Source organism: Hylaeus anthracinus, unplaced genomic scaffold, assembly GCF_026225885.1.
Source record: "Hylaeus anthracinus isolate JK02 unplaced genomic scaffold, UHH_iyHylAnth1.0_haploid 17837, whole genome shotgun sequence".
Classification (NCBI taxonomy): domain Eukaryota; kingdom Metazoa; phylum Arthropoda; class Insecta; order Hymenoptera; family Colletidae; genus Hylaeus; species Hylaeus anthracinus.
In genome coordinates this window covers 1-27,478 of record NW_026534759.1, presented here as the reverse complement: position 1 = coordinate 27,478, position 27,478 = coordinate 1, and the positions used below count along the sequence as shown (strand labels likewise).

The window sequence follows — 27,478 nt, the reverse complement described above, 5'->3', positions numbered from 1 at the left end:
ATTCTTTGAACGGTGATAAGACCTGAGGAACCTGTAAGATGCATTTAAGACACAGAGGATAGGTGATATGATTTAACTTCATGGGTAACAATTATGTTTCAAGAAAAACGAAACGATGAATAGAGAATAATCATGATCCAATGTTGCTCGAAAATTGTTTCTTTTATGTCGATTGTCGTTTTATTGGCGATGGGTCGAGCGTCTATTGGAGTATATCGTTTCCATTCTCTACGACACTATGCAATCGGCACAGCGTCGCCCTCAGGGTTGTCGCGACGCTAAGCGATCGATGCACTCGCGGCAGAGTTGTGCAAAATTCTTTCTTCGTCGACTGGTTGAATGAGTCTTCTACTAGTTTATCACAGTATCATTCTTCGTTTCTATATTTCAGAGTAAACTTATTCAAAATTATACATGTATACGCATTTTATCGGTAAATTTGTATCTGAAATATGTTGATTTAATTCAAATTTAAAATTTAAATCTATTAAAGAGAAATTGAATAGGAATTTAATTAATACTTATATTCAAATGCAAATCAAATTAATGTATAATTCAAATATGAAATAAATTAATAAAAATACAACATGGAGGTCAGCAAAGCTCTTGCGTGGTCGTGCTCAAACATTTCCTTCGTCTCGTACAAAGATTTTATTTCGTTAGTACGTACAGGTTTGCGCCAGCACAATAAAGGATTGTTATCATAGAAAATGAGAATAAATCAGAGTTCTTTTTCCGGGACTAGACACGTACAGGGCTCAGGAGAATCTCAGGGTTATGCTTTTCAATTTATTGGCAACCCTGAAATCCAACATTAACAATGTTCACGTTGCACAATCTCATCTTTGAGATCTCTCTTCAGTTCCATCGCGCACCTCACTCTTTCGCGAACATTAACGTTCCTCGCACTGGAATATCGATACTGTTCTTTGCTTTGGACAGTTTTTTTTTTCTTTTTTTTTTTTATAAAATTTTGCACCAGGCAATTTTCAACAAATACCAATTCTACCTCAACCCGGATAAGATTTTGTCGTGTAAACACAATTTCAAGAAGTAATTTAGGTACAATGGGTCCAAAAACAGTTGTCCTCCCTGCTAGTCGCATCGTCAGAACAGCCATTTCTGGATCTATCATGATAAAACATTAATTGGGAAAAGATGTTCCCCAAATAGTCCTTCAAGAAACGTTAACCTAATAAATCTAGCATAAAAACAAAATAACAATATACTTAACGTATATTCGAGACCAAAGATACAACGGGTGTATCATCTGCGAAGTTTCTCTCAAGAGGTCGTCACAGAAGTGCAAAAAATGGCGGCTACTGGAGAGAGTGTTAGAACATTTATTGCTCTCGAATATGTTAAAGATTTTATTCTAGAAAACTTCGAGATCCTTCTGAAAGAACTTCAGTCATATCTGGGTTAAATTCACCAAATATTCCAATGCTCAGAGTCCGGATACGGTCGACGCATTACCTGTGAAGAGTCGACAAAGTTGTCTCGCGCTCGCAAAACCTAAGTCTGTCGGAAGTACGCACGTTCATGGTATTTACAGGGCAGTGTTATAAGTATTCGAGTTACGTTAGTAAAAGACAGGCACTAAGTGACTCTTCAAGGTTTTACTTCCACGCACGCAGAATACAAGCCCCAAGTGTCTTCGTAAATCGCACAATAAACCTAGAAATAGTTGTCCTTCCTACCACTGGCACCGCTAGTTGTATGGAGAACAAGTATTTCTGGGCCTATCGTAGAACACGTTTAAGCAAGGCAAAAGATATTCCCAGAAGACGATTAACGACTACATAAATTCTTAGTCACTTGTGATCATTGTTGATTGAATTAATAGTCCAACTCTGGATGATTGAACACTGGCGTTTTTGCGCATTTTATAAACCTCAGACAAAAAAAAAAAGAAAACAATATAATATATGTTTCTGTATATACCACGTTGAAAGACGGTTGTAAATTTATCCCCTAAGAGTATAGAAACTTGGCAAAATATCGTGTTACTAAATAGTACTCGATTCGCTGTTATGGCGTGTCGATAACTTCGGAACCTTAAGTACTCAACGAAAATGCACGATTCGCGATTTTATACGGTCCTGAAAGCATACAAGTTCATCTCCCTTATGCTGGATAACAAATGTACAAAACATGACAAAACTTGCACCATTGATTATTCTTTTACTTTCTGTTCGCCTCTGCTATTCAATAAAAACACGTGTTCAGGTTTTACAAATTGGTTGAGCTAGTCCAGGATAAGGGCAGAACCTCCTCGTTTGCCAAATGTAACGGACAAATTTAGTGTATACGTGGGGGTGTCATAAAAGGTTCCAAATATTTAGTGGCTACTATTCTTCTCATAATTGAGAGGTTAGTAATTGTGCCCTTATTGGAAGGCCCTGTGTAAGTCCCATTTATGAGTTTTAATCCTGCCATCAACTGTACCAAATCTTCACCCTTTGAACTTATACCTTCATTCTAGGCAAAATGACCCCCTCTTTATTCCCCTAATTTGGCCATCTCTGATTTCCGTCATCTTTCCCGCGATGAAGACACACCGCGGAGGACTGATTTGGCACTGTTGGGAAGATCCACGAAAAAGTAAGGAACTTTGCTGATCAGTATACAGGAAAAGGGATAACTATTAAACACTCAATTTAATCTATCCTTCTTCACAGATCCAGTTAGCAAATCTTCTGATAACCCCACGCATACGTTTTGCCGTGTAAACGAAACAAAGCCGTATACCATGTATACTTTTATCAATGCCCAGCCACTTATCCACCTGTTCCGCGTCTTCTTAGATACAATTGGCTGCGGTCTACAAAAATAGTTCAATCTCTTCAGCAGCCTCGACGTTCTCTTCTTTTCTTTTCTCGTCTCGTCGAGCTCGTTGCATTGTCCTGAGTTAAAAGTCCCCCAACGAATCAAACTCAACTCTCACCGTTCCCTTCGTCAAGTTCTCTTTAGTATAATCAAACATCGATCAACAAACTGGAGTCAACATCTCACTATTCGGTATCCGCGTAACATAGGTGAGTCCCTCTCCGACCGAAAGTTCCGTTTCCATCTTGATTCACGCGTCGATTCGTTTCCAATCGAAATCAACTCGTCTGCTACGTTACGACCTACATGATTTTGATACTCGTCATCCAAAGGTTAACGATGATCGACACTCTACCGTTTCTCTTTTTCTGTACAATAATTAACGTTATAACGTCCGTGTTCTGAAGCAACAGGCCACGTCTACTACTTGGAAAACAATTTGTAGCTAGAGCTACTAGTTCAACTAAGTACTTCGCGGTTTCCCCGCTAGGATGTGGACTCTAGTCTACGCTAACGTTTGGCGCGGATCTTCGACGAACTTCGAAGAGTTCGCGTGTTCTCTGGCTATCGTATCGACTCAAGTTTCTAGCGTGAAAACGTTATGATACAGAATACATAGGAGAACGTCTCGTTCAAGATATGTACTGTGTTCGAATTCTACGTAAATCCAAACTCAGCTTCATCGCACGCTCGTTTACCGCGCGATACCGTGTCCTTTCTCTCGGTTCGTAACGCGAGTCGCACGTCTCTTAACCCTGAAGAATCGATGATAAATATATATATATATATTATATATATAATCGCTAAAACAATTTTCACTCGGCACATGTATTTATGTATGTATGTAAAAAAATCCCGAGTCTCTCCGTTGGCGATCAACGATCTTGGTCGTGGATCCGTTAATGAAGATCAGATCCCGACAATTGTCATCAGGTGTGCTTAGCGTCGTCCGACGACTCGCTGGCAAACCTTCTTCAGGAACGTATGGAAGACGTGGTCGAAGACGCCGACGCGCACCGGTTCAACTTACTATCGATAATGATTTCGTCTCCATTTCGAATATTGTACCGATAGAGCTGTTTGTTCGGATACAACATCTCTTCTGGCCCATACTGCGCCTTCATTTCCTAAAATCATTAATCGTATGGTCAATGCGTTGAAAAAATGTGGGCAACTCGACGGCCGCACTGGCAATCTTCAGCTCGTTTGGACAGCTAGGTTGATGACATGAGGGAGATTTGGAGACCATCTTAAATTTTAAAAATAGAATGATAATTTTTGCATGACAGAATTGAATACAACAATCAAAAGAGAAAATAGTAAAATTTTGTTCATGCTGTCCGATTCTACCTGAAATGAAGGATGAAGGAAAAGATGAAGGAAATCTTGATATCTTTTTTTTTAGTATCACTCACTGCTTAATAAATTACTTGTTCAAACTGCTACCATCTGTAGACACCCTAATATACCTTATATAAAAGAAAAAGGTAATCAAAATTTTATTACGAACACGTTAATTTTGACAGCTAATGTGTTACGAAATAATTTACCTCTGATCGTTAATGTGCTTAATGTATTTCAGAAATTTTGCAGGAAGTGCCGAGGATCGGAAAAAATGCGTGAAAGGTTGTTGGGATTTTATCTATATCCTGATTTCGTGCTTTTCGAGGGACTCGAGGAACCAGAAATTCTGAAAGCAAACACAAAAATACCCGATAAAGCGTAGCAATTTGAATTGGTTTACCTGATCGACGTAGAAGAGTCTCATCCTGTTGGCTGGGATCTTCACCATAGATTCCAGTTTGGTTTTCAGCTCAAAAACCGTCCTGTACACGTCCACGGACCGTACCTATAAGCGCCATCAATGTTTACAGTGTTTGGGGTCGCGCGGACGTAAATTATGCCCTCTAGATATAGGGCTTTGAGGGTGTTTGGAAAGGTTTCCCTTTAGTCAGGGCCAACTATCGGTTTCCGTGGGAGAATCGTAAATTTGAATTAATTAAAATCAATTTACTTTTCCGATTTACTTGGAAGCAAATTCTTCGGTTATAAGAGCAAAAAATACTGTAGCATCGATCAATCCCGTCTAGGAAATGCGGGGATCAATTCCTCGTGTAAAAAGAAATCAAAAGTTCCTTTACCACTATGCACTCGGAAACTTTGTTGCCAAGATACAAGCAGTAAAGTTTACTAATGCGACAGTGGAAGCCATTTGCATTTCAGTCGGCTGACTGCACGCGGACGCCTCTACACTCTTAAAAGTTTTATTACTTATATCTCGATACCGACGTCTCGAATTGCAATATGAAAAAGGATTGTTTTTATATTGATACGACATGCTGATCTCACATATACATTATTAATTTATGATAGAAATTAAATAAACTTGTATTAATTCAAGCTGAAGCATGGTTGAAAAATTGTTCCTTCCCTCTGTTTTAAAGTATCACTAACAAGTGGCAGTCACTGCTATATTATTTTTGGGGTATATTCAAACAATTTACTTCTTATATACAATGTGCACCACAACATGTGAGAACAAAAGTGAACCAAGTAATGACAATAATGTGAAGTTTTGAATTGTACACAAATAGTACATTAAAATTCATTACACTGATATCCACTAAGCCGCTGTTACTGAAAATTGACGGAACACAAAAAATGACTATAGCTTAAGAACAAGGACAGACAGAAGACACACCTGTCTTTGCGTGTTCCACGTGTCATGGTGCACCTGGTACGTGATTCGTGAACTTACTTCGACGAGATCTCCGTAAGTGAAGGTGACCTTGACCCTCTTCTCGGGCGTCAGGTCGACGTGTACCAGCGGATCCAGCTTTCCGTGAATAGCCACGAGCTCGGAGTACCTGAAATGATGGAATAGGGTCAAGTTAGGGTTCGTCTCGCTACCGTCGTCGCGACGGCACCGATGACCGTGAAACTAGAATAGCTTTATGGGTTTTACTGAAATAGACGTCAACCGACAACGAGAAACGCTGGGACCGCAATGGAAATGGAAACGAAACCACGATGGCCTGAATTCCATTAAAATACGAATATAGAAGAGCCGATTAGCATGCTCGATTGGGACATGCGAAAGCATTAAGAAAAATGGAGAAACAGGAAGAATTAGAAGGAGAGTTTGCATTAAGGTACGATCGAAAAGTGAGCGACGGAACCTTTCCGGTCTGTCCGCTTCCGGTTTGTCCATGTAGTATCTGATGAAGGCCCTCTCGGCGTCCTCGCGCTCCTGGGACGATATTACGCCCCCGCCATTCAATGTCTCGACGTTTGGAAGTCTGGCTATTAAGAGCTGTCGCCTCTCATGTTCAGTGTACTCTCGAGGACTCTGAAAAGGACCAACAGTTTTAAAACTGCCTCTTAATTTAGCTTGTTAATATCTTATATCGAGCATGACCGAGCAATACATATGCCCTCTATGAATCGCAGTGGCGCTAGTGTCGCGTTTCGCATAACTTCGAATTCTTTTGAATTATTTATAATTTTCATACATGACAAGTAGTCTTCCTTTTCTTCTTCCTTTGTTTTCACAAAATTATAGCAAAACATTTTGAAAGTATATTTATTTGTAATTCAAATTGACGACTAGTTGAAACGTAATAGGCGTCTAATTCAGTTTGAAGAGCTTGTTTTCGAAAGTTAGGCGTAGGAAACCGTTGAGACTGGTTGATTTCGTGCCAAGATTTTCCTTTAGAACAGCTAAAACGAACAGGTCCAGTGGCGCATACTAGATCAACCTGTCGTAACGGTTTCGCATCTCAACGGCGTTCCTTTTATTAGTTCCGTCAAACGTTCCCGTGAACTGTTCGTTTGAAATCTCTGCAAGCAACGTATTCGTTGCTCGGCCACACAATCGTCATTCCAGAAATAAAATATCCCTTCGGACCAGGTGGCGCACGGAATTTTTGGTTTTGAAGATAGATACATATTTGTACCTTTTTTCTCAGTATTCATTACTATAGAATTTCATAATAAAAGAATCAAATTTTGTTTACTTAGAAAATGAAAACTCAAAGAAAAAGATTAGCCCTAGAAAACTAACCAATCATTTCCCACTTCCCAGGAAAAATCACAATTTCATTTCACTGGATGGTATTGATCTTTCCCTCTATCAAGAGTCACTGACCCAGGCGAGCTTTAATGAAACTTTCTGACGGGTTAGCTTTCTGGGGTTCGTTGTAGGGTCGTTGAAGAAAACACAGGAACTTTAAAGAAACTTCATAAGAGAATCTCTCATAAAACGGTCTTTCACCTCGAAAAGAGGGCAACCCTGGATCCTCAGCGATTTGAGTACGGGGAACCTGGCCAGCCTCTCCACGTCGTCCCATGTTGACAACAGTGTGCCGTTAACGTTCAGGAACCTGAGCTTCCTGAAAGGATCGTGGGAGGATCTGACGCTCGTCCCGCTGGATTCCGATTCCGACTCGGACCTGTCGGTAATCACAAACTACATTTGCACTCTACAATCATAAAAGGTTAACGCATAATTTTCCCAGAGATAATCGTGCATGATTGCTTATTAATTATTAGTCTCGAGTATTGGGAATTTGTTGATTGAATGCGAATGTCCATGCAAATGTGCAGGATAGGTTAAAATCGCACAGATCCTATCGTTGTTGTCATTCACATTGCTATCATCGTCGTTTATATTACATACTACATCATCGTTATTATAATACAACGTTCTCGTCATCATTCGTAACTATATCATCGTCATCTGTACTGCATACTATATTGCCATCTCCATGTATCAATAAAATATACATGTATAAATACATTACATATTGTACTACGTTATGCATAACATATAATGTCTATTATTTTATTTATACCGTATACTCCCGTTATATTCCGCAAACGTTTCCCGCATATATGCATATTTTACGCGGACAAAAGACATCTACCGTATGTATATCTCACGTGCCGCACGAACAATCCCAGTCTACTCATCAACCATTAATCACGAATCGCGTATCCCCCAACTACCGACCTGTCATAGTTGACCTTGCCCTCGGCGTATATCCTGTTCCCCTTCTCGTCCACGTTTTCGTCAGCCTCCAAGTTGTTCATATTTTCATTGTCCTCGCTAAGGTTCTCCTGGTCCTTGCCGGGGCACGTGGTGGTCTCCTCGTCGTTGGAGTTCCTGTCGTCGACCAACGCGAGCGACCTGAGAGGACACTCGGCTAACACCAGACTCTCGAGATTAGGGAACACGTAGCCAAGCTTGGAGATCTCGTTCCACACCTCCACGGGATTCCCAGTGAAGTGAAGCTTCTTCACCGAGTCGTTCCCGTTCTCGGACTTCTGGTGCTCCAGATCGACCGTTCTGTACTCGTTCAAGGACAGATGGAGCTCCTCGAGGTTGCGTAGCAGCCTCACCAGACCCTGTACGGTCGACCAGGAGACCCGTGTGCCGTTCAGCACCAGGTTCCTCAGGTGGTCGTAGCTCCCGTGTCTGACATCGAGGACCTCGGCGAGGCAGTTGAAGCTCAGGTTGAGGAACTTGATCTTGGGCATGTGCTGCAGAATCTCGAACACCTCCGTCCACTGGGAGAGCTTATTCTGGGCCAGGTCGAGCTCCTCGACATTCTTGCATTTGTTTCGCAACTTCTCGGCGTCGTTTCCAGCCGACTCAATGTCGCAGTCTTGGAGCACCAGCAGGGCTGGGACAGTGTGACGTGGCGACTTCTTCGGGATGAATATGCTGACGGAGAGGGCGGCCTTCGGCGAGCTGGACTCCGTCTCCTCGTCCGTGAGGGAGCACTCGGTCGTTGAACTGCCGTACTTCAGCTCCAGCGCTTCCAGCAACGACGGCATGTTTACTGCATTCTGAAAGGAGATCGTCCAGTCAGAGGGATCGAGGTCCAGAGAGTCAACGAGGAAATAATATTAAATAAAGATTTTGCGTTCCAATTATTTATCGTCGATAGGAATTAATTTCATCTCTTGGAAAAGTTTCTCACCACTATTTCTCTAGAAATTTTATATTTACATTGGTCCGTTTTCATATCTAGGAGATGAAACCATCAAAGTTTATAAGAAGAGGTAGAAATATACATCTTTCCTTTCGAGTGATTCTTATGATACTAGATATACAGCTCTGTTTTTCAAGTAATATTAAATTTTGAACCCAAAACACCAACAAAATTGTTTCTGTGAATGGTACATCACAATCTTCACATAGATTCTAAATTACCCCCTTTACGCGCCCCTCTCGATAACCTGAAATTATCCAGATTAAATCGACATTGGTACGAAATTAAAGATTCTATTTAACTTTACAGAAAGAAAGCAAGAACCAAAGTACGCGATCGAGTCTTCGACGGTGAGAGACAAAGGGGTAACGTTGGCGAGCACAAGGTGCCCATCGACGCCAGAGAAGGAAAGATGGGGGCCATCCTCGAGGAAAAAACCGTCGAACCGGGCATCCTCGAGGAATACACGGTCTGACCATATCCGCTAAGGTCGCAGCATTGTCTTTTTGCGCGACGGAACACCGGTATTGGTTCCCTGAGTCCGTCGTTGGAAAACTATTCAAGCCTCGCCCACGCGAACTTCTCGTGACTCGCTTAATTTCTTTTGTCAGCGGACGAATGCCCCTACGGTTCGTTCTCGTCGAGTTTAAATCGCGAAGAGTGAGAAAGGTGGTCCGGAATCAGTAGACAACCTGCGACGATATAGAGGTGTACGGTGACTCATGGAATGTTTGAGATTGTGAGAAGAGTGGAAGAACAGAATTGGAAGGAATTGAGAGGAGGATTGGGTTGAATGGTGTAGTCAGTCTTTGAGAGGACTATGGTCAGGGCAAATATTAGTCGAAACTGGACTGTCGTTGAGTATGATACAGATGGAAAGATTAAAGATCAGACTTGGGAAAAGATGAGGGTATTGGGTTGTCCGGAAAGTCCATGTCGATTTTTGGTAGGTGGTACAGGCCTGAATACATTGAAGTGGTTGAAAACAAATAATATGTATACATCCCTTAAAAAGTGAAAAGGTTGTGGAACAAAATGGCACCTATGTAATTCAATAAATATATATTAAAATTCAAACGTGTTTTTGAATTTTTCTTAGAAATCGGCGCGAACTTTCTGGACAACCTGATAGTATCGAGTTAGATGCTGGGAATTATTTGAATTGTTGAAGACTTTCTACGTGCTCCGATGGTACGAATGGACTTGTTCGTATAGTCATGTATTCGAATAGTATATCTGTAGTCAAGTGTTCGAATTGTATTGTTATAGTCAATTATCTGGATAGTATTCGTACAGTCAAACATTCGAATAGTACCAGAATTATATTCGATCGAACGTTCGAATCCAGACAAATTCGAGTAGTCCATGCCCCAGTTCTAATTCCAGCTACAACGGAAAACTGCGTTCGAAGCGTCTCGAGGACATCGCTACGCGCTAATACAGTTCTCGTTGGCGGAGCTGCGCACCGGAGAAAGTTAATTTCGCATGGCCATTGAACCGATATCGCGATTACGTAGGGGAAGCCAGGGAGTAATGCAACGGCTATCACGTGGATACCCTAACGTTCATCTCATCACGCTCGTGCAATTTTCTATGGGGATGAAACTGTTGCTCGTCCCCTTGACTATAGACTGATGTTTTTCCTCTTTTTTTTTTTTCAAACTATAGCTCGTTCTTCGAGCGTGATGTTTTTCCCAAAGAAACGATACAAAATTGCTCGCGAGTTAGAAAGCGCGAGACGCTGCCACATACAGGGTGTCTTGATAGAAACGTGCCACCTTGATTGTCAGCGGACTAGTGTTATGCTTTATATTGAGAAATATCTAATTATTAATTTGGCCCTATGGTACTTATATAAAAGAATTTAATAATTACGGTGAACGAAATATTTGCGTTTAGAACACTATTTAGATCAAATTAAATGTTAAGTCTGAAGTTGACTTCAGTTTCGCTGACAGTGAACAGGCAGTTTCTTAACTTTGAATCCGCCATGTTGTATCAGCCATTTTGAATTGTAGCAATTAATTTGGTTAAACTGTGCAATTTGTTCCTCAGTAGGTTAAGATAGCGAAGATATTAAGGTGGTCTGTTTTTAACGAGACATGCCTGTATATACTATCGAGGCGAACATGTGGCTCAAAGTTTCATGTAAACGGAAACGGCACGGGGTTGGCCCGTTTCCAACAGTCGTCGACGCGTTCTTCTTCGCGAAAAATGATGCAACGTTACACCCTCGTTGCTCGTCGCGATATTCCGTAATATGTACAAGTAGCTCGTTGCGCTTTTCTTTCCCTTTCTTTCCTCCTCTTTAGAATTTGTCAAGCAGAAACTACCGCATTCCATTCGTGCGGGTTTTAGTTTGTTAGGTGCTTTCATTAAATTTTCTATGACGCGGAGATACAGCGCCAAACAAAGATGGACAGCGGTGCACCCAGCGATCTAACAAGAAGGATGCATCTAAAAGCTCTATCAGAGAAAATAGAGAAAAAGTTTATTTCAACTTTTCCACGTAAAATTTAATTCTCGTCAAGATTCATTTAAAAGAATTTTTTCAATTTTCACAAATAACGAATTTATATATAAAAAATTGGAAAACTGCAAAAGGTAACTATCGTTATCTTTAAATAGATATTGTTCAAAATTTAAGCAGATCTTAATAAGAGAATCAGAAACTCAGATATAAAGCTTTATTGGAATCCATTCAATCGTCAAATATACAGGGTGTTCCAAAAATGTTGGAGGTCCTTGAAAAGGATGGTTCAGGGGGTGATTTGAAACAACTTTTTCCTTAGCGAAATTGTTGTCCGAGGCTTCGTTGAGGAGATATTAACGGAAAACACTGACCAATCAGAGCGCGCGTATACCGTTGGAGCGGCCGCGATAGCGATGGCTACGCGCTAGGTAGCCGCTCTCGTACGCGAACAAGTGACTCGACGTGCATCGAAGGATATTGACGCGGCCGCTCAGCGCGTAAGCCTTCGCTACCGCGGCCGCTCCAACGGTATCCGCACGCTCTGATTGGTCGGTCGTTTTTTATTAATATCTACTTAACGAAGCCCCATCCGACATTTTTGCAAAGGAAAAAGTTGTTTCAAATCACGTCCCGAACCACCCCTTTCAAGGACCTCCAACATTTTTGGGACAACCTGTATACTGTTTGCGCGCGAAAAGAATGAAACTGGTGAAGCACGTTAATTTGATCGCACATTTACCTTGTACGAGGTGATCTAAGAGGTTTATCGCGTTACTCGTAAACTCGATGCGAGAACTTCGTAACGGCCATCGCTATCCACGCGTTGGAATCGCGACAATAGGTCGACGGGATTAGTTACTGGATACAGGGTGGCGTAGAAACATGGGAGGTCCTTCGCAGATGATCACTTTCAGATCGAGGAGGGAGGAAAGGTTGTGGGATCAGGAACAACAAACGACTCGGAGACTGAAAACTAGAAATGGAATTTTTAGGATAAAGGACGGATGCGAGACAAAGTACTGCAAAAATGAATGACGTTTTAACGAATAAAAACAATATATAATAAATATTTCGTATTTGTAACGATCGCTACTGTTGTAAAATTGTTTAAGCCGCAATCGATAATTTAAAAAAGAAAATCGAATTTTTCGTTGAATTTTAATTGTTTCATTAATACTGATAATTCGACTTATTATTATCTTCATTTGGTTTCCAAAAATAAAACTCTGGGCAAATCGTTTAGTTAGGAACGATGTATTGTTGCTAGCTATATTAATACGAGTTATAAAAGTTATATTTTTGTATTATTCAAATGAGCAAGTATTTCTCGGAAAGATCTAAGTTGTCAATCACGAATAATAATGATGATGAAAACAACATTGGAAGAGCATTTGGATGGAAATATTGCGTTTCTAACTATAAGCAAACATGCAAAATAATTCTAATGGAATTGCACAACGAGTTTCGTTGCATCACGTGCCCCCCATGTTTGTTAACTGCTCTAACATCGGACGGAGTAACAATGCTAAACGCGGGCACGCTACTTTCTCCTCGAGCGGCGATTTTACGTAGAAAATATTGGCGAGCGCAAATCTAACTGTGCAAATTGAAACGGAGCTTCGAGCGGAAACCAGTTCATCGAGGAAACGATTAAAAGGAACACCGGTAATTTTAACTCGAATCGTGTTCGAGAAATTTATTTTATATATTCCAGGAGAAAAGTACTTCCTTAATAAAAGAAAAAGTTTCATTCTTTGTTTTGCTGAATATACTAAACGCAATAGCCAAATAATAATTTTTCTTTCGAATCTTCGAAACAATCTAACAAAAAAAAAAATTGAAATATTTATTTTCAGTTTAAAACGATATCAATTCATCTAAACATCATATTTCCTGGACATTTCCAAGGCTATACGATTTAAAAGAAAAAATAAAACGAACGAAGGTGGCGCTAGTGTCCTCTCCCGCATAACTTCCAAATATTTTATTGTACATTCTCAATAGTAACAAAGACTTGCCTGTTTGACCAACTACTACTTTGACATTTCAAAAATAATCTTATTTTCAGTTCTCACAGAAGTTTGATCAATAGAATTACTATGGCAAACTGTAATGTTATTGGTACTTGTGAAATGAGATTAGACATTTCGCGAATATTTATAATTTACCGTTATAACTAAGATGTGCTTAGTTGTAGTGCACTTCTAGTAGAGAAAAAAGTGGTTAACAGGTTAGAGTCGAGTAAGTGTGCGAGCTTGTACAGCTGACGATTCACCGAGTTCTAGTGGTTCAGCGACGTTAAGGGTGCGTTTACACTACAGCAACAAACCACGCGGAAGATACTAAAAGCGCTCGACATTTTTTTAGCGTACAAGAACGCGTGTCCCTATTCAGGCAGGCTGACAAATACACTTTTAAAAGAAATACATCTAGTTTCATTTAAGCCAGAAAACAAAGAAAATTTGCGGACGATTCTCAAAACAAATTTTTCAAGTTTAAAGATCTGTCCAATTTTTTTTCGCGAATTTGAAAGTGCACGCAGTGTAAACGCGCCGTAAGGGTGCAAATCCAACATTCTTCCCACTCGTGGCGACGAGAATCTAAATATACGTTGGTGTTGACTGTTACGAAATGTCAGACAGAGCCTGCCTCGTACTGGGTCAGTTGAGACGCAAGAGATTCGAACGATTGGTTTTAAATAAATCAAAACGTAATGAACAAACTACCTATCCGCGAAAATGTTCAACAGAATCTAAAAAATTGACGACTTTATTTCCCTCTTCCTTCTGTTATCATCAACAATGCTTGTATGAGTTACACAATTAATTTTGGGAAGACAAGTTATTGTTCGTAAATAAAGTACACGATACAAATATAAGCCTTTTTGCTTAATTACATTGTTACGAACAATATCACCTACCATTCAGAATTCATTGCATAACTCATACAGAAGAGAACTGTGCGTCAACGGTTGGAATGTTTACATATGAATAAATTATGCATCTTTACTTTTCTATAAATAGCTAACTTTTGTTTACCTTCAGAAGGCAATACTACTACTTATTTCAGAGTAGAAAATGATTGAATCGCAAAAATTTCGGTTCTCCCACTAGAGCATGTTTGCTTCGTTCTCCCGTGGCTCAAGGACTTAGAAAGTTATCGCGAGATATGAGGCAGAAAAGATTGGGCCATTCTCCAGAACCGTAGAAACATTTTCTACCATAATTTTCCCTATAATGATTTTCGTTCAGGCACGGCCCGGGGAATAACAAAAACCGATAAACGATACTTTCTAAACCGAGGCGTAAAAATAAAAAGCAAACGGAATCTTTCCAACGGTCGGTTTCCTGTTTCGAATGGCCGATGATTTGAGGATATTTGCTTCACTTGGGAGGCTACGCAGAAAATCAATGACGATCTATTCTTTCCCTGGTGGCGAGAACAGGCCACAGCCGGCAGAAGGAAATATCGACACAAGTCCAGTTGCCCTCGCGTATGCTGCGCAAATGCTCTCCCGTCTCGGAATATTACTCGCTTGCCCAAGGTTGCCGTTCGCTCTGCTCACGACCTGAGCATTATACACGTGCACAGATGCATCTGACATACGCACACGAACATACAATTCGTCGCACGTAGATCCGTCTCTAACCTATACTGATCGCGTTCAACGCGCATTAATGCCGAGACTTATTGTACAACTACGTATTAGGTCTAGAAATTAATTATGTCCCTGCATTCGTAAATTTAATAACTCTAAGAAGAAATATTTAGCCGCCATTTTATTAGATTAAAGTACAAATGAATTCGTAGTAATGGAACATGGATTGGTAAGTTTACTTTAGAAAGGCACAAAACTAACTTCGACGTCTAATATATTTCATTGCGTGCATTTTTGATAAAGAAATAGGTAAAAAGAAAACAAACATAAGAATTAATTGAAATCTATATAGTTGTTTCGGGACAATCCTATCAGTCGAAACGTAAACAAAAATAAGATATCCCGCTCTTGAGACCGACAATTAAGGGTGCGCAGAAGCCAGAGCCAAACTGCGAGTTGACTTCAGCGACAGTTGCGAAAAAAGTAGGAAACTCCGGGAGAAGGACAGAGAGGGCGATACAACAATTGCAGGAGAGACGGGGACAGGGCGATTAGGCTAGCATGATTTTTTTCGAAGATATTGAAGCAAAGAAGCAATATTTTCTAATAATTCTGGTTTTATATTCGTTTTATATATTCGTTACACTTTGGCGGATGCGACTCCAAGCGCTGATTTTGTAATTTCGGCTTTAAAACTTTATAAACGATAAAATGAAGATGGCAAACGTACATTTATTGTTTATAAAGTTTTAAGGCCGAAATTGGAAAATCAGGCCTTGTGGAGTCGCATCCGCCAAAGTGTAACGAATATATTAAAACCAGAATTATTAGAAAATATTGCTGTTTTGCTTCAATATCTTCGAAAAGAATCATGCTACCCTGTCCCCGTCTCTCCTGCAATTGTTGTATCGGCCTCTCTGTCCTTGTCCCGGAGTTTCCTACTTTTTCCGCAACTGTCGCTGAAGTCAACTCGCAGTTTGGCTCTGGCTCCTGCGTATCCTTAATCGTCATTCGGTTATTATAATATCGACAAGCCTACTTTTGTTAAATCAATCAATTTACGCGCAGTACGTATCCTTGGTTGACGAGTAATCAGTGCTCGAACGGAACACAATACACCGCGGCTGTTGAATGGTTTCGAGCAACCCAAGGCTGCTCCAAAGCTGTTAAACCGACCAGGAAACTAGAGAACGTAGCCGTCTCAGCGTCACTTTTACTTTTTCATAGGCCGAAAGAGTCGTTGAGAATTCTCGTATCGGCTGTTGATTGGCCTAACAATATCTCGCGAATTGCGTCAACAGGTTAGAGCTAGGTTATAGTACAGAACGATGCGAAAGTAGAGGACGCGATTGGCAATATTGGGAAACGTTGAGCGCACATGCGCTGTATTCTTTGTTCGTTTCTCGACTTTTAATAGCGTGTCTCGCGTCGATGCACGGCAATTATGTCGACGTGTGTGTGAAAACACCGTTCGCTGTATATACATATGTATAATTGTTATCAGTTATACTATATAACGCAGCACATTTAATCAGCCAAGCCTCTCCCTTTGGAATCGATGATTGCTTCGCTCGCGTGTCATGATGCAACATGTTCGCTGCTAAACTAATACTTGTGAAAATTTTTACGAGAGACTAATTTTGTTTCAATACAATTATTAACTACATAACCTAGCATTCCTGGCAGAATCTATATCTTTCTAACCAACAACTTTCGTCGAGAATGTCACACGGCGTGACACCTACACAACGTGGATAACGTAAACGTCTTTATTCCAATTTAATAATCACTTACTTATCACTCTTTAATGCGAATATTTATTTATTACTCTAATTTTTCTCACTTTCAAGGCGTACCTTCATTACGTTACTTTATTTATTCGGTGCAGCAATTTATATTTTTCTGTAAGGAAATTACACTAAACCTGGAGTATCATCAAAGGATATCATTCAAATTTTCTGTTCCACACTTCGCCCGTCGTTGCTCCTACTACAAGAAAAAATACACGCGCGACGATTTATTACTTCGTGAAATAATCAATGGAGAAAAAAATAGAATCCCTCGTTCATCTACCAGATATTTACTTAACACTTCTTAATAGACGGAACAGTTGGTGCTCCGGTGTTTCTAAACAATCGCGAGACAATAGACGTTGAAAGGGTCGTTTGTTTTCTAATAATTTATTTATACGGGTATTCTTGGCAAAACGAAATGCCCACGCTGCCACCGTAAACGTTACAGAAGCGTTATTCCAAGAGTCAAATCGTTTTCGTTTACATAATCCACGTCTTCCGTAAGCGTTCGCCCGACGTCAAAGAGGAACTCTTCTAAACAAAGATTTCCGATGAACGTGGTCGCGCAACGAGCGCCATGAAACTTTTACTTTTCCGCGCGAGTTTCAAAAATGAATTTCGCGCGAACGAACATTAACGTCGATAACGCAATGTCAAGGAGTTTATCTAATCTGTTCGATAACGCAACACAATGGATATAGCGATGAAAGTTTATATTTCCTTTAAAGGTCTAAATCTTGTGTGTTTTTATTATATTAGGTTGTCCCAAAAGTTTCTTTCGTTTTATTGATAAGTAATACATACACAATATTTTATGTCTAATGTTACATTATTGAATTGTGTACGATTCATTTTGCTCCATTACTGTTACAACATCAACATCTAAGAAATTAGATTGTCTATTTATATAAACACTAGCGCACAAAATAATTGAGCGTAAATTACGAAAGAAACTTTTGGGACAACCTAATACACAAATAAAAGTTTTCTTTATGAATAAATGGCAAGTTTACCCTAGAAAGACTGAATTAATTTCTACGCCTAACATTTGAATAGTAAACTATTCGATTTATTCGACCACAAGTGTAAGTTGTAAGAACCTGAATTATTCTTCCAAATTGATCATAATTCCTTGAAAGCCACGAAATTCCGATTCTAGACGGCATTTAATGTCGCGATAATTTCGCACTTCCTTATGTTCGAACGAACGTGTAAAGTACAATTCTTTTTCAATTGTGTTGACCTTGGGGTTCGTAGACAAGAAACGACGCAATTCTCACGATCCGAGGCTCTTTGTTCGAGCTTCGTTTATTATCCATTGTCGTTCACGTTTGATACCTCGCGAAATGCACTCCTAAATGTAACAAAGTACCAAGAAAATCCAACTTCTTGCTATCTGTCAACCTTTGTTCATTCGTATTGAATTCTATGTTAACATAAGTTTTTTCAATACCTACTTAACTTCTTAAGGGACGCATTTTAAACGGCTTTTTATGGACTAATCAAATACCGACAAACCAAAGCAATTTTTATTTGTGAATCAATTTCAACATACAAATATGCGGTCTTCTTCTAATATGGTACACACTTGTGTCAATATCCCTCAAAAGGTTAATTGAAAACTTTAATTTTCTCAATTATTAATCTGTATTACCTATTTCTCCTATTTTTTTGTAAGTGATTTCGTTCTGTTGTCCCGATAGAATGAGATTAAATAAAAAAATATATTCTATTCGTTTTTGTTGTGTTAGGCCTCGTGGGGATGCAATAGCGCCACTGTTTAAAGATTCGTTTGATTCATTTTTTAACTCTAAGGTCAAATAGTCCTACAAGGAGCTCGGGGTACCTCGGATTCAGCCAAACCCGTACCGTAGCTGTGACCAATTACAGCTACAGCCCCTGAGGGTTCTAAAGATTTGTTATTATTTTTCACAATTGCAAATCTACGATTAAACGACACCTATCGATGTGTGACTAATAACAATGTTATTTCTGCTGTCGATAAATCAGAGATTATCTTCTTCAGCGTAACCCGGAACTGGATTTCTGATTACCAGGATCCAAGCGCGAGATAAAGACTACAGGGTGTCCCAAAAATGTTTTAACACGTTGAAAGGGATGGTTCAGGGGGTGATTTGAAACAACTTTTGCCTTAGCGAAAATGTTGTCCGAGGCTCCGTTGAGGAGATATTAACGAAAAACACTGACCAATCAGAGCGCGAGTACGCCGATGGAGCGGCCGCGGTAGCCTATGAGCGCGGCCGCCTAACGCGTAGCCTACGCTCCACCGGGATACTCGCGCTCTGATTGGTCGGGGTTTTCGCTTAATATCTCCTCAACGAAGCATCCGAAAACATTTTCGCTAAGGAAAAAGTTGTTTCAAATCACCACCCGAACCACCCCTTTCAATGTATTACAACATTTTTGGGACACCCTGTATTGCGCTAGATAGCACTGCCTCGAATAAACAGAGACGCAACGAAACTACGACGCTACGAGCTGTCAAACTGCGTTGCCTACTTACTACTATAAAAGCCAAGGATGGTGAAAATCATCTCACCTAGATGCAAAGTATCCCTTGTGTAACAAAAATTGAACAATTTTTTATTCTCTATTCATTCCAAAAAAAAACTCCAACCTGAATTAAAAAATAAACATTTCACATTGAACGAATGGAGACTCACTCGAGTAGCTGGTCAGTCGAATAAACCACTTTCTCGAAATTTTATTCTATGTTTATTTCATTTTTATCACCGTCCATCGTTTGAACGTAATTCTGTCCTAACATCTAAAAACGTAGATTGTCGCGCACAGCTGATAGCGATTACGTAATGCTAGAACGCACATCGCTGTAGTAAACTGTCGTCAAAGCGAGCTACTGTGTACCATCGAGAAACTGCCAGCATTCTTTCAACGCTAGACAGCTTCGAATCACGACGCATTAACGTCCATCTGAATCATAGTTTTTACAGTCCATGGGAACTGCGTATCCGTACTTGTCTGCACTCGCGGATCCCGAAACGTTTACCAACGAAATTCGTTTTCGTATCGCGATGGTGAAGTTTTCAGTACGAGGTTTGATGACAGGACGGATAAGAAAGAAATGTTCCGCGTCTCGAGCCAGGCGGATCGATCGAGCACGAGTTCGGAAAGACCAAACACCGGGAACGGGAACAGAATTAAGACGCGGTATATGAGAATATAACGAAGGAATCGGGTCAAGGATCAACGATGTTGGTTGGGCCTGAACGACAGAGATAAACAGATTTCATCGACTGTCTTCCTCGCGAGGGAGACAGTCGATGAAAAACTGCTAGCAAATTTCCGGTAAACCTCGACCGTGAGCCATTATAGCACGCGTCTACGGACCAAGAGATTTTGCAAGGTGAGTACTCACTGTTTTCCCGGTCTTCTTTCTCGCTCTCTTCTCTGGATAGTTTTTCGAGAGTGTATCCCGTGATATGGGCGTACGAAGATGCTTAACGAAGATTATTCCTGGTTTAGATGCACTCGCGATTTATCGCCGCGATCATGAAACCGAGATCGGTCTGTCGGTTGGTCAGAGGGGGGTTAAGGAAGGAGTGGTGTCGCGTACGGACACGAACGTGCCGCTCGCCGTCCACCGTTGAACTGATTTCTGGCTCCTTTGTTTAGTAAACAGAAACAGCTGAGCCGCGCTACTGGATACGGCGGCGGTAGTGGCGGGAGCTTAGTGTCCTCTCTTCCCGCACAACGCCGACCGCACCGCGCAAGCACGCTTGTTGACAAGACGGTCACGTGGCCCTACCAGTTCGACCAATGGCCGCGTTTCGTCGGCCAGGGCTGTCTCAAGGTGCTATAATGCTAGAACAAATTTCCGAGATAACAGAGATTCCCATATTTCTGGCTAAAATCTCCAAGTTTTCTTTTTAAATAAACTCGTTGTTATTCTTCCTCCTTTCACATGATAATAGGCTGAGTAGAATTTCAAACACCTCAGTGGAACTCCATTCATGTGAACCCGATGGGGGACAAATTGAGCCACATGAACAGTAACTGTAACGAAGAATCAAGACACGCATATTTCTAGTTAGAAGTCTAGAAACTAGATTAATTTCTAAGAAAAACATAGTGTTCATTTTATACGGGAATTATTAAATCAAGATCGTTTGTTATAATATTTTGTGATTTTAGCAAAGAGATAATTAACACGATGTTTATATTGTTTGCAGTTACATTGAAGTACTGTGTTCCACGTTATCTATCGCTTATTATAGATAATTGTAGATGCATACAAATCTGTTCTTCGTTACTATAGTAATTTCATTTATGTAAGATACTTTTACTCGGTTTTGAAGGTTCCTGCATTAGGTTTATAACGTGTATTACGGATTATGTAATTTCCGTTTGACTGTTGCATATACAGTACATTCACTCGGCTTTTGGTCAGTTGGAAATGATCTGAATGATTATCCGGTACGTATGAAATATTAAAGAGACCATTCGTATCCTCTATCCCTAAGGAAAGGTACTTTAATCAATTAATTTCTCTTTCTGGGATAAATAAAAAAAAAAAAGAAAATTTGTATAACGTATGAACAAGCTATTCCTAATAAAAGTGTTTCGACGATGTTGATTACGCCAGTTCGTGGTGAACGTATTTTGCGTTATATTTTATATTGTCCGTTTTGATACATCTATTTTTCACAATTACGTAACCTTACTGTATTCTCGGCTAAATAATACAAATAGGACACGGTCGGAATTTCAGTGTCACGGGAAAAGAAATCGTTAAACGCGACAAAAGATTTCATAAATGCTTGTGAAATGCAAATCTTTAATTCGTCGATGGCATGCGTAATAAAAATTGTGTAACATGTAACATGATTGAGATATGCCGTTAGAAACGGTGTTTAGGCGTCAAATGGGTGTTAGGCGATATGCCTGATGGATGGCGCTGCACTACTGTAACCTGTTTTACCGTTACGTTTTGCTGAAATCTGTATACATATGCATTAGAAAGATTATGTAAAGAAAAAAAAGTAACTAGTAACATGTGATGCAAAGATAGTACAAATATTTAGTAAGATAGAAATTAAACCTTACTTTCGTTACATATACAGGGTGTCCCAAAAATGTTGTAACACCTTGAAAAGGGTAGTTCGGGAGGAAATTTGAAACAACTTTTTCCTTAGCGAAAATGTTGTCCGAGACCTCGTTGAGGAGATATTAACGGAAAACACTGACCAAATGAGAGCGCGCGGATACTGTTGGACGGACCGCGGTAGCGAAGGCTATATACTAAGCGGCCGCGCTCGTACGCGAACAAACGACTCGACGTGCATCGAAGGACATTGGACGCGGCCGCTTAGCTCGTAGCCTTCGCTACTACGGCCGCTCCAACGGTATCCGCGCGCTCTGATTGGTCAGTGTTTTCCGTTAAAATCTCCGCAACGAAGCCTCGGACAACAGTTTTCGCTAAGGAAAAAGTTGTTTCAAATCACCTCCCGAACCATCTTTTTCAAGGTGTTACAACACTTTTGGGACACTCTGTATGTATAGATTGAAGTCAGTGTATCTTGTAAAACATGAACTGTAAAAAAAGACCAGTGTTGCAGTTGAGTGTTTAACTAATCGATAATAAGATCTCCTCGTTAACCCAACTTCGACCCTTAAACAATTTTATATTATTTATTGATACATAGAATTTATCAATAATACCATTAGCTAAACAGTGTTACACTTGTTTCCGTCAATTTCCTCCAATGTTGTCATTTTCTCCATTTTCTCCATTCTCTCCATTTTGAGAAATTATAATATACATATATATCAGGAAATCAGTAATCGCCTCACCTAACCCTTAAAATCATGTTACTCCTCTCTCGTTTTGTCACTTTGTATACACCTCACCGATTATTATTAGATTACAATTACGGATCATACATACACGTATAATTACACCATACGACGTTACATACATGTCATTATGTATATTTATATATTTATATATGTATATATTTATATATTTATAAATTACAGATCGAAGATCAGAGGTACCTATATCTCGATATTCGAGTCTCAATATCCACGGTTATCCTCTTCTCGCTGTACTTCACGGCTCGATGACGTCATAAATGGGTTAAATAATTCGTTACGATTCAAATGAAAATATACGCTTCTACTCTTAGCGATTCACATACTTCTCCAGATCAAGATTCGTCTGCTACTAAACGTTAACCGAATATTTTTCACTAAATAGCATACCTAAACAACAACGGGGAAACTAAACCAGCCTGCCTATACAGTTTTAGCTAAGCCCTAACGGTGTCTCGTCGAATTTCTCTCTTCACTTTGTTCGTTGATAAAACAGGTCATTATCGCGGGTGGTAACGTCACTACAGTACACTACAGTACGATACAGAGTATTGGCGAATGAAGCCAAAGTGCACCTAATTCAAATTCATCCAATAAAGGTTGAATTTGGTTTATGAGCACTTTCAACTACCTTATTCGACTGTACCCTTTGGCCAGCTAACGCTCGAAATAAATAATATAAGTACAACGTTAAATATATGACTAGGGAACACTCTTCCTTTCAAAGGAAACTTTACGAAAAAATCTGGGTTCTTAGCATTGTGTACAAAATTTACCTTTGATCGATAAAAAGCTTGACGGACGAAATATCACTCGATCTGTCATGGCGCAAGGAAAGACGGTAACGCACATTCAAAGGGGTTTTCGTCCCTTCATTGCTCGATTCGTGCAATAACGGACGTTCTCTCTAACCTCTACAATTGTTGATCTTAGCACGACTCGTAAACGTATTTAACTCGTATTCGTATCTTCGCGTACTTTCATCGCCTGTACAGAACACGTGTTCGTTTTTTTTCTCGTTCAGCAATAATGGTTAGAACAACAACGACACTACTAATTTCTCCTTGACACTTAATTGTTACAGGGGCTCGAGACAACAGGGTTATATCTATATTTCTACGCAGTTTAATATCTATACGCAGGTAAACGAATAAATTCGGAGGAAAATGAGGTTGACGTTTTCTAGGAGTGGAGGTCGTAATGATCAAAGCAAGATCTACCATATCGACGCGCAATTTAACATCGGTAACGTTATTTTCGGAAGTAACTTTCAGAAAGATTGATTTAAACTTGAACGTTCTAATGCCTCGAGACGTTGTAGGTCGACTTCTTTAACTTGGCATTAACGACAAGAGTAACCTCATGACATTTATGTTATGGACAATTATTGTTTCGAAATGAAGCGAAGCAATATCTCGATCATCAAGGGATTCATGCAATTGTACGACCTATTTCTGTCAAAATTATCTCACAATTACCTTTATTAATTTTGAAAAGGTAAAACGGACTTGTATAGTTATGAATCGAACTCGAATTACGACCTCCTGGCGCAGACGAAATATTTTCCACTACCCGCTATTCTTCCTCTGTCCGGTGCATTTGTTCGTTTACAGTTACACACTCGTTGGAGAAATGTTATCGCTAGGCATGTCGGTATCACACATAACCTATAAATTCGAATATCATCCCTAAGATATACCTATATATGCATCGTGTGTGTTTAATCGGATTTCTCTCCCTTTAGATACACAAACGTCGTTCCGGGATATCTCGCACGACGGTGCGATATTACGCGTAGTTGAGATCACGAGCTGGTAATTTCTTATCCAGAGATTTCCCTCCAGATCCGTTTAATGTATCAAACGTAAACAGAACCGTCGCGCTACCGAACGAAAAGCTTTGCGTTGTGTTGTTTCCAAAGAACAGCTACAGGTCGTAAGGACACGCGTCTCCAGACGTAATCTTGTTGACAAAAATTAAGTTACCTATCGTAACGGTTTACCTATCACCTTTTAAATAATATTCCTCGATAATGAATAGTTATACGAAGCTACTTAATATGACATTTTTATTTTCATAATTTATATTAATGGATCAAGATTTAAGTTTCGTTTTCTATACTTTTCTGCCCATTCATTTTTGAGTAACTACGATCACCATGACAAATATCACCGCGAGAACAATTTCGATTAAAATTTTGTTTCGATAACAATGCGAAATGAAATGAAATCCGAAATGTGTATTTATGATTTCCCTATAACTCCTGCTATTTTTTTCTAATCTAATCGAAACTTTGTTCAATTATTCTTTATGTTCCAATGGAAAGCATAAACTATGTACTTAATTTCCGGATATGGGATAAAAATCTAATAAACGGAGGACGATATATTCAATTGTCACTTTAGGGACTAAACTACCTAGACATGGTCCTGGCTTGTCACAAACGGATGGGTATTGTCTGTCCACGATTCGATGCATCGTTCGACGAAACATAAGGATTCGCACCGACACGGATCAGAGTGACAATCTAATAAATATCTACTAGTTTTTGGCATACCGGTCGACATTTCTAAACGTCGCGATTCGACCACGATTATTAGTAGTTAACCTAACTTAAACATATCGAAACGTACGACCCGGTGAACTGGCACCTGACGGTTCGGTACTTTCATCTTACACGCTAAGGACTAGAATAGACTCTTATTACCGCTGATTGCAGGATGAGAAACGTTCAACGAAAAATTGAAAAATCTCAAAGGAAACTTACGGTGTCTAGGTCTTCGTTCTCCTTATGAAACTAATGGAACGACGTAGCTGGACGTAGCGTCGCGTCTTACTTAATACAAGTTCTAGTCGCATCGCTGTCATGTTGGATTGACCAGCGTCGATAAATCGATGGATTTGACTTCGCATAGATTAGACATGTCCACGGAGCAGCTCGTCTACTACGTACTAGACGCCTTTTTCGACTCTACAAGGGTGTTCCAAAAATGTTGTAAGGGGTGGTTCGGGAGGTGATTTGAAACAACTTTTTCCTTAGCGAAAATGTTGTCCGAGGCTTCGTTGAGGAGATATTAACGGAAAACACTGACCAATCAGAGCGCGAGTATGCCGATGGAGCGCCCGCGGTAGCGAATGAGCGCGGCCGCTTAATGCGTAGCCTCCGCTACCGCGGCCGCTCCAACGGTGTACGCGCGCTCTGATTGGTCGACGTTTTCTGTTAATATCTCCTTAACGAAACCTCGGACAACATTTTCGGTAAGGAAAAAGTTGTTTCAAATCACTTCACGAACCACCCCTTTCAAGGTGTTACAACATTTTTGGGACACCCGGTAGATATTTACTTAGAATGCGCGCTCCATGATGGGACAGACGACACACTCTATTTAACGGCCCGCTCTATACTGATGTCTCCCTCCTACTCGACGACGGCGTGTGGTGAGTTCCTCCCCCCAGGCGGGGAGAGGTTCTTCTCCCTTCACGTATCGTAGCCATATTGCCATATACATAAATATTATGGATAAAATAGCTATCGCAGCTGAAAAGAGAAAGAAAACCGCGATACCCCACCTGCCTCTGTTTACCAGCGTATTGTTATATCATTTATATGTTAATCATAAATAGTTATCGTTTATACTTTTAATAATTACATATATATTTTACATTCACATTAATAAAAACACAGAGATGGATAGGGTGCCGTGGTTTTTATCTCTTTCTAACAGTGAAACATTTCTACTATAGACCTATGTCTCCTCTGCTCTATCTCTGTTATTTCTGTGACCGTAGGTAATGAGAGGAGTCCCGTGGACATGCTTGGCATTAGACTATTCTCGACAAAGAAAACTCGAAACGGAAACTTACGGCCTACAACTTGGATACATCGATTTGAAATATGTCAAACCTCTTCTCGCATCTAATAATACGCGTAGAAACACGAAATATAGTTAAAAACTAGATGACAATCTCTCACGCTTCCACCAATATCATACACACATCGATATACATACTCTTTGTTCCACGCGCAATTGTCGATACCTTTCTTTTATCATTATTATTATTATTATTACTATTATTATTATTGTTATTGTTATTATAATTTTTTTCTTCTTGTTATTACTTTTTTTTACGTGCCTAATAACCGACGATTAATCTCAATAAACTACCTCTAAGAACGACTGGATAACATTTGATATAGAACATCTGCAAGCTCAACCAATAAGATATGCGCGCATCGATATTTAGGATTATTGATGAGTTTCTCAACTACAAATATTGTCCTCTGATTATCGTGTCGTTGCGATATGTTCGTCCATTTAGAAAGAAACTGAAAGACGAAGTACAGTGGTGGCCGACTAGATGAAAGAAAACAGAAGCGGTGCTTTTCAATTGGACAGGGTTGGTACGAAGAACGTGTAATTGAAAATAGCTTAAATGCAGTCGTGTTGGGACTTTCTTTTTACGCGTTGAAAGTGTCCCATTTAACCGACCACTACCGTATTTTCGAAAATACCGAATATTTGCGATAAAATCTGATTAAAGTATAGCATAGCAAAGAAATCAAGAAAGGTGTAAAGAAAGCATTTCATTTACCTGATGTTTTAACGAATTATTCGTCCAAGTCGATATCCATCTTCGAAATGCGTAGCCTGCAAAGCCTTTCGTCGCGAGCGCGTATTACTTACTACTTAGCAAGCTAAACTGAACGTAAAATCAGTATTGTCCTCCCTTACAAGTTACTTGTTTCATACGTATATCTCGTTAATTCCTATACGTTAAGCCACGCTCGGAACTTCTGGAACACCCGGATGACGATCGTGATGTCTCTACCTATGCGCATCTTCCTCTCAAACGCTGGTTCCAAAAGTAAGGGCTTGGCTTGACGCGACCGCGCGGGTGGAGGCCAGAGCTGGACAGTGATTCCTTTGCGATTATT

The 27,478-nt window shown here is 40.0% G+C and overlaps 1 protein-coding gene across 2 annotated transcripts; it reads right to left on the bottom strand.

Moving 5' to 3' along the window:
* Positions 1-535: 535 nt before the first annotated feature.
* On the bottom strand, positions 536-25,535 carry LOC128892785 (tubulin-specific chaperone cofactor E-like protein). 2 transcript variants are annotated; one of them, XM_054153331.1, is made up of 7 exons: positions 25,310-25,535; positions 7,841-8,679; positions 7,103-7,280; positions 6,009-6,178; positions 5,588-5,696; positions 4,574-4,678; positions 536-3,956 (listed from the first exon to the last, which is right to left on the bottom strand). In XM_054153331.1, exons 2-7 carry the CDS (start codon positions 8,665-8,667, stop codon positions 3,804-3,806), a joined length of 1,542 nt encoding a protein of 513 aa, XP_054009306.1. In that variant the 5' UTR covers positions 8,668-8,679; positions 25,310-25,535; the 3' UTR covers positions 536-3,803. The 2 variants fall into 2 exon arrangements, with proteins under 2 accessions (XP_054009306.1, XP_054009305.1); XM_054153330.1 differs by lacking the exon at positions 25,310-25,535 and adding an exon at positions 20,087-20,222.
* Between the last annotated feature and the right edge of the window lie 1,943 nt (positions 25,536-27,478).